Here is an 8,460-nt window from a genome sequence, read left to right as displayed (position 1 = left end):
GTTTGTAAAGTAAAGTTAAATGCAGCCGAACAGGCGCAATGTCGATAGCACCGTAAAAACAACAGTCTGAAAGACTGAAACGCAGACTGTTTCTATGGAAGGTTCTGGAGATTTCAGAAAGACTCAAGCAAAAATGAATTTTATTTTCATAAATTGACGAAATTTAAGTGAAAAAGTACCGGACGAAGCCGTGCCAAGCCACAGTGTTCAAAACAAGTTGAGCTACGCAACAAAAACGAGCGCTCAAAAGATCTCTCTCTGCTCTAGAACGTTTCACCAAAGCCATTCGCATTTGGCCACGTGGTCGTTTTCTCATCTCAAGATAAGCCTTCTTCTACTACCTAAGCTTCGAGTTCTCTTCTCCCTCTTCCTCGCTGCAGCAATCCAAGACGAAGCTGAGAGAAAGAAGACGAATCGAGAGCAAAAGCTCAATCTAAGCTCGCAAGAAAGCTCGAGTAGCAGCCATGGCTTTAGCACCCACGTCTCTCCGGTGCTTCCTCACCGGAAGGCCACTGTGCAGTGCGGGCAGCACGGCGGCCGTGCTCCCGGCGCCGAAGCCGACGAGGCGGCGGCCATCGGCGAGGCTCTCGTGCAGGGCGGCCAATGAGGCGCCGTCGACGCGGGGTGATCTTCCGGTGAAGCTTGGCAAGCTGGCGATGGTCGCGCTGGCCGCCGGCGTGCTCGCGCTCTCGCCTGTCGACGATGCCATGGCGGCCAAGTCCGGCGGGAGGGTCGGCGGGCAGGCGTTCCGGTCTGCGCCACGGTCCGCGCCACGGCCGTCTGGTCCACGGATAAACAATTCGAGGTAATAAACGATGATTGGTTCCATGTCAAATGAAAATTTCATCACATTCACCATGGATAAACAATGATTTGTTCAGGCTAGTTGTTGTTTCTTTCAGTACGAGATCGATCAGATTTTGACTGAATGTTCACATCGTAGTAGTGTTGATTCATATCGATCTCTCAATTCGTTCTCAACTCGATCATGAGCAGCTGAAAGTCTGAACCCTCGAAAGATCAAAATTTTCGTGATACGAGTTTCTAATATCTGAAGGTTGTATGCTAATGTTCTGAATATTCAGTCTGGTTGATTTTTAATTTTCAGTACGAAGATCTGACTTAACTGAATGTTACAATTGTATGTTTTGCTCATCTCGATGATGAACAGATAAATGAAAGTCTGAAACCTCGAAAGATAATGGTTTTCTTCATGATATATCAATTTCTGAAACCTGAAGGCTGCTGATGCTCTGAACATTTTGTGACGCATTGGCGCAGGACGAACATCTACATCAACCCACCGGTGGCGCCGCCTCTGGTCGGCGGTTACGGCTATGGCTACGGCTACGGTTGGTCGCCGTTCTCGTTCTTCGCTCCCGGCCCGAGCGTGGCCGTCGGTGTCGGCGGCGGCTTCGACACGCTGGTGCTGTTCATCGTGCTCGGAACGATCGTTGGCGCTGTCAGGCGGTTTCTCAACAGGAACGACGACGACTACGATGATTACTGAATTAATTACTGTGTTGCTGATACTGTTAGGAACGATGTCATCAGATCATACCGTGTGTAATGTGATATAGCGAGGCTATTTTTTTTCATGTCAATTCTAAGGGAACAGATCGGTAAGCTAGAAGTGAAATACATTAATTGGTGCATGAGGAGCAACCTGTATGTATAATTTTGTTCTTGTGGAGTAAAACGAGAGTAGATTTGTATATCTGGAGTTAATCGATCTGAAATTGTCTGAAGAACTGATGGTTTAATTTGCACCAGTGTTTCCCTAGTATTGCAGCGGGCGGTGCAGCATGTCGTATAATTGTATAAACATCACGGCATTCGTGTCAGTTTCAACAAGCCATTAGCTAAAACCGTACGTAGATCAATTCACAAAATTACTGCCCACCTACTAACAACAAGCATAAGTGCAGAAGATATGGGGATTTTTTTCACACAACTAGAAAGATAACTCGCGCATCGTAGATTGTATTTGGAAAACTTATATAGATGGGATATCAACCGGATGATACCTACCATGTTTGAAAAGCAATATTTCTCAATAAATTTTCTACATCGCATTGCTTAGATAATTTTTCCAAACTATTTGCTAGCTTATAAAATATATGATATTTAATACATCCCTATAAATAATTATCTATGATCTCTTCAGTACATAGCTATATTTAATTTGTTTAGAAACCATTTCTAATTTAAAAGTAAGGTGTTTTGTCTTATTTAATTGAATGTTTAGTGTCATTTTTTTAACAAATCAAAAAAAACTATTATTATTAGTAAATGTGTTTTATTTGTAGAATCAAGTTAGTCATCCTTTTAGTTGGTTCTTATTGACGCAAGTTATTACATACTTAGTATACACTGCTACCTTAGTGTGGCTTCTTATATATGTAACAATATGTGGAAAAACTCATAGTCCTATGGTATGGTACAGTATAGATGTAAGGCCATTAATATCTAAACATTTAAAAATTGTTATGAAAATAAAACATGCAAAGGTTGGTCCAATTTTAGTAAAAAGTAAGAACTATTTTTTTTGAACTTATTAGACTTTCTCCAAATAATTCAATTTAGTCCTTTTGGCATTTGGCATTTTACTTCTATCATTATAGATATAATTTAATTATTGTGCAGTTATATACTCCGTAGAACGATAAAATATATATCATTTTTTTCATAATTTCATAATTGTTTGAATGTCATGGTAAAGTAAAAAAAAATATAACCCCAAAGTGGCATATGAAAAGTTAAATTACAGTGAATATGGGTTTCTAAATGTAAAACAATCTAAAGACATGAATGGATCGCGTGATTTAGATGCTATAGTTATTTATTTTGTAGTATAAGTTTGGCAGCATTGCTCATAGTTATATTCATTTTGCTTTTCTGATTGTAAATCTAATTTAAATAATGAAGTTATGTACGATTATTATTATTATTATTATTATTATTATTATTATTATTATTATTATTATTATTAAAAGTCTAAAAATAAAACCCAAAATGACATTTCTTTTCAGAGTTGAATTATAGTTAAATTTGTTCTTCAATCGAAAATTTAGTCATAAGATATAAGCGGATCAAAATTAGTTATATGATTTAGATTTTATAAAACATAATTTTTGCTTTTCTAACTAATAAAACATGAAAATAGGAGAAGTAACAGGGAGAAAATAGGTCATATTTTTCCTTAAAAAAAGTAACATACGTAAGTACATACATGCCTAGGTGGGCCCAATGTTAGGAGGTAACTTTTTTTCTTTAAGATAATTATAGGTTGTTACAATTTCAAGTTTTTCTTATCCATAATATTGACATACTTATATAGTAAATATGAGTTTTTAACTGTAAATTTTTTAATGATAAATGATTTAGATACTATATAAATAATCTAACAACATAAGAACATAAGCATATAAGAATACACGTATTATTTAAATGCTTTCGATGGTTATCATAGGGGTAGGGTATCCGTGTATGCGTCTTAGGGGATGAGTGTGTGCATGTTGTGAGTGTCTGCGTTTGTTTTGTGTTTCTAAAAAAAGTACTATAGTTACTTAAACGTTTAGATATAAATTTTGCTTTCCAACTAATAGAAGGAAAAAATAAGAGAGATAATGGAGTGAAAAGAGAAGAACATAATAGGATGGTACGGAGTACGTACATATACAAACGTCCATACAAATAGGGTGGGTTCAGTTTAGAGGTAGATTGGGTTTTTTTTTCATTCTAATCTAACGGTTTAAAGAATGGATCCATCAATTTAAATGAAAATCGATGGTTATATAGTTTTCTTCCACGTGACAGCTTAGGACCGTTTGTAGGGTGCCACATAACGGTCTAGGAGCGTTTGTAGAAAGTTTAATAAACTTTTTAATATATAATAGATTGCAATAGAAATTAATTGGAGACAAACAGTTCAATTCAATATCTCATACATTATACATTCATACATAAGTGGATGAATTGAATGCTTTGTAAACAAGCATTGATGTTACATCAGTGTGACGTTCAGACTTCAGAATCGATCATACGGCTGCTGCAGCTGGCCGACTCCAACAAGGGTCTTCTTCCTCCTCTGGTTCTCTCTGTTCCATGTGAGAACTTCTCCCATGAGACCTCCGAGCAAACCGTCGCCACCTTCGTCTTCCAATCATGGAGAGGATTCCATTTTGCTAATCCAAGAAGATCCAATAACTCTCATACATTCGCATCAACCAACGTCACAATTTAGCTTCTTCTTCCTCTTTTTCTTGGTCTGTTCTTGTGCTGGCTAGCTCCGATGTGAGTCAGTATAGATCACCATGTCACCAACACCACAGCAGCATCATCCAAAAGCTTCTTTGATGATCTTTGCACGCGCAGCAATTGCAGTTGACTCCGATCAAACGATCTTTGCGCCAATCCATGCTGATCAGTGATCACGCACGGACTCGCTGGTGAAGCACGCCGCGCCGATCGTCCTCGAGCTTCTCCCAGACGGGGAACGGGACCATGGCCGTGCCGGGCGTCCAGAGCCTCGCCGCCGGCGCCGCCTTGTACGCCTCGTGGCACAGCGCGTCGGCCACCTGGTTCCCCTCGCGGTAGGCGTGCTGCACCTCGCACACGCGGAAGGAGTCGAGCAGCCAGAGGATGTCGTCGAGCATCGCCGGCGGGATGCGGGTGTGGGTGGACTCGCATCGGAGCAGCCGGACCAGGGTCAGGTCGTCCCCTTCCACAAGCAGCCGGTCGTTCCAGCCGTGGTCGAGCGCCAGCTGCAGGCCGCGGATGAGCGCTCGCGCCTCCACCACCCCGATCGTGGCGTGCGGCGTCCGCTCGGCGAAGGCGAGGAGGACGCGGCCGTGGTCGTCGCGGATGACCCCGCCGATGCTGGCCCTGCCGGAGCCGTCGTTGTGGACTGAGCCGTCGAAGTTGAGCTTGACCCAACCGTGGCGAGGCGGCGTCCAGCGAACCAATGTGATTCGTGTGGGTGGGGAGAAACTGTGTCCAGCCGCCGGACGAACACCTCGGCAGTGGTGGTGGGACGATGGATGTGAAGCAGCAGCAGCGGGACATGAGCTCACCGGCGACGCCATGAGAGGGAGAGAGAGACCGAGGGAAGGAGAAGTGGAGTGAGATGTGCGAGAGAGTGAGACGGAGATGGTGGCCGAATGCTTGGAAATCAGGTGAAATTTATAGAGATGAGCTGAAACCGAATCAAACTTGGAGTCGGATTGTGTTACGAATCGGAGTCGGAGATCGGGCTACTCCCGCGCTCGATCACGCCGCTACGTCCAGGTGCCGAACGCCGTCTCGTACTGCGTGAGGATGGACGTCCAGGATTTTTGCTTAGATGCTAGGAAGGGAAAATAGAAGAATTCAAAGGATTTGTTGGATTCAAATTTTGAACTTAACTTTGAACCAGGGTTTCGGAAGAGGGGCTTTTGATGGAATTTTTAAACAAGGAGGTATTCAATGAATGATTTCGGAGGGGAAATTTGAATAGCAAAAATTCAAATTTCGAGATTTGAATTCGGATATGGTTTTTTGAATTTAGTACTAAGGAGGAATCTAATTGAGATATTTGGCGCTTATTCCTTAATGACACAGAGAGAACCAACTTTTTGTAATTAGGGTTTATGTAAAATATAGTATTTTTTAATGACTTAAAAATTGGGGTGTTACATATATCAAGAAATTAAAAAAAAGTAACACCCCAATTTTCAAGTCATTAAAAAAAGTATATCTAGTGCACAGCCCAATCTATATTTGTTTTTCTCCCTTTAATATGTACGTTGATTTTAAAGATGATTTTTTTGAACGACTCGCACGAGACGATGTGAAGTTCTATTAATAGAGTAGGAAAAAAAATACAAGATTATAACCCAGGAAGGTCGTAACCAGAAAAAAAAGAAAAAAATATACCACCACCCACACACCGACAGCACCAACACACAGGTCCAGAAGAAGGCTAGAACCAGACCGGCCGTAACTAAGCGTAACCGGACGCCGCTAGGCCAACAACGGATCACAGACGAGATCACCCAAAAAAACGCCCTTACAACCAACACAAAGCCCAACTCTATCCACATCTTCCGGATTTAGGGAGAAAGAGTGAGAGAGAAGATGGAACACCTCTCCCCCTAGGCCCTCCGACGTGGCCAACTTGTAGAAACTAGGACACCGTCATAAGAGGATGAGAATCTAGAGCGTGCTTGCACCAATTGCTCGAGTGGTTTTAGCAAGGGGATGCCTAAACGACGTCTCCAAGGACAGAAGCGACGGAAAACCGCCGTCGCCGTCCATCAAGGTCTCAAAGGAGCTAAGACTAGGCTTTTGCCCGGCAACCACCCTTTTGAAGATGATTTTTGGTCGAGTTAGATGTCAGTGTCACTATACTCTACAGCCAATTTTTTTAATCAAATTTATTTTACAATCACTTAGTCGAATTTGAATGAAAACGTTATACAAGTAGTACAACCCCCTTGAGTATCGGCAAAATTAGTAGTAGTAGAATCAATTTCCAAGTTTGCAACAGATCGGAAAGGTGTTCGCGCCGCGTCCTCATGCCCCTCTTGCTGGCGCCGCCGCCGAGCGCCGCCCGCCCGCTGCTCGCCCCGACCGTGCCCCACCTCGCGCGCACCCTCCTCGCCGGCGCGCCGGAGACCCCGCCGCTCCTCCTCGCGATACTCCAGGCCTCGCCGCCTCTCCTCACGCCGCTCCTCTCCCACCTCCTCCTCTCCCACTCCCCGCCCCTCCCGGCGCTCTCCCTCTTCCGCCGCCTCCTCGCCCTCCCGGGCTTCCCCGTCCCGGAGGCCTCCCTCCCCGCCCTCCTCCGCCTCCTCGCGCGCTCCCGCCGCCACGCCGTCCTCTCGTTCCGCCTGCTCGACTCCCTCCCGCCCACGCACCCGCACCTCCTCTCCACTCCGGCGCTCGCGGTGCTCCTCTCCACCGCGCTCTCCGCGTCCGCCCCGGGCGCGTCCTTCGACGCCGCTGTCACCTGCTTCGACTCCGCCGCGCGCGTGTGGGCGCGCGCCGGGCGCGAGTTCGGGGTCGCCGAGCTCAACGCGCTGCTCCGCGCGTTCTGCGCCCGCGGCCGCGTCGCCGAGGCCCGCGCGCTGTTCCACCGGTACTGCGACGCGTACCCGCCCGACGCACGCACGTTCAACACGCTGCTGCTCGGATTCAAGGAGGCAGGGAACGCCCAGGCGCTGGACCTGTTCTACCATGACGCCGTGCTTCGCGGCTTCGTGCCGGACGCCGTGTCGTACTGCGTGAGGATGGACGCCTACTGCAAGAAAGGGAGATTCTTGGACGCCCTCGACCTGCTCGACGAAATGCGTAAGCGGGAGAACTGCAGGCCGACACTGCAGGTGTTCACCACGCTGATCTATGGAGCTGGGATTGTGAGGAATGCGATACGTGCGCGCCAGCTTTTCGATGAAATGGGGCAGTGGGGAGTGACCCCAGACCGTGGCGCTCACAATGCGCTCATGGGCGCATATGTTAGGGCGAGAGACTTGCAGTCTGGGATGACAGTCATGAGCGAGATGGAGCGCAAGGGGATTGGTCTGGATGACGTTAGCTACAATACAATGTTGTGTGGATTTCAGAGAATTGGGGATTTGGAGGGCATCTGGAAAGTGTATAGCAAGATGGTTGGTTCAGGGTTCATGCCGAGGACTAGGACAACAATGTTGCTTATGAAGGTCTTCTGCGAGAATGCACGACCAGATCTTGGGCTAGAGCTGTGGGATTATCTGCTGGGGAAGGGATGTGTGCCTCACCGGCATGCATTGGATGTTCTGGTCACTGGTTTATGCTGCAGAGGTGTGGTTTTGGAAGCATACAGGTGTTTTAGGGAGATGATTGAGATGGGGATGACTCCTACAGAACGAGCTTTTAGGGTTTTGGAAGGGTTTTTGAAGCGGAAGCGGGAATTCGAAAAGCTTGAGGAGATTAGGCAAATGATGAAGGCAGCCCAATTGGATGAACATCAATGTGATGAAGAGGCTGCCTGAAGCCATGATTGGTTATTTTTAAGGAAACATTTTTAATTGTTTCCTGTGAAATTTGATTGCATAAAAACCGCAAGCCTCAATTTCTTAATAAGGCCAATACAATTGTTTGATGAACTGTGATGTCAAGGCCTTTAAAGGGTGAAATATTGCAATGACTAAACTCGTATCAGCAAGGAAAACAATGGGGATAAGGAGTTGGCCTGTGGTCAATTTGAGAAGCATAGATATGGCTAACCTTGAAATTATGAAGAGCTTTGGTACTACCCTAATAGGAATTTTGTGGTGCCAGGTTCCACTGAAGAGGCTGATGTTTCTAGTTTTATCAGAACATTTGCCCTTGCCAAGGAAATGCACTGAAAATCCGACAATTCTATGATACACAGATGTAAAACGCATATCTATTCAATGAAGTAACATTGGTTTAAAGTTTTATTGAATTATTTATCTT

General features: G+C 45.3%; 3 protein-coding genes across 3 annotated transcripts; 2 read left to right on the top strand and 1 right to left on the bottom strand.

The window, feature by feature from the left end:
- Positions 1-209: 209 nt before the first annotated feature.
- On the top strand, positions 210-1,715 carry LOC4341930 (uncharacterized). The gene is made up of 2 exons (XM_015785965.3): positions 210-805; positions 1,282-1,715. Exons 1-2 carry the CDS (start codon positions 465-467, stop codon positions 1,508-1,510), a joined length of 570 nt encoding a protein of 189 aa, XP_015641451.1. The 5' UTR covers positions 210-464; the 3' UTR covers positions 1,511-1,715.
- A 2,718-nt stretch (positions 1,716-4,433) lies between these two features.
- LOC107276667 (putative ribonuclease H protein At1g65750) lies at positions 4,434-5,087 on the bottom strand. Its single transcript, XM_026026053.2, has one exon. The coding sequence runs from the start codon at positions 5,085-5,087 to the stop codon at positions 4,434-4,436; it is 654 nt and encodes a 217-aa protein (XP_025881838.1).
- Positions 5,088-6,557: 1,470 nt separating this feature from the next.
- Positions 6,558-8,012, top strand: LOC4341929 (pentatricopeptide repeat-containing protein At3g61360). The gene has a single exon (XM_015786942.1). It carries the CDS (start codon positions 6,558-6,560, stop codon positions 8,010-8,012), a length of 1,455 nt encoding a protein of 484 aa, XP_015642428.1.
- The last annotated feature ends 448 nt before the right edge of the window (positions 8,013-8,460 follow it).

Source organism: Oryza sativa, chromosome 6, assembly GCF_034140825.1.
Source record: "Oryza sativa Japonica Group chromosome 6, ASM3414082v1".
Lineage (NCBI taxonomy): Eukaryota > Viridiplantae > Streptophyta > Magnoliopsida > Poales > Poaceae > Oryza > Oryza sativa.
Note: the sequence above shows the minus strand (reverse complement) of the source record. Positions and strands in the feature narration are given on the sequence as shown.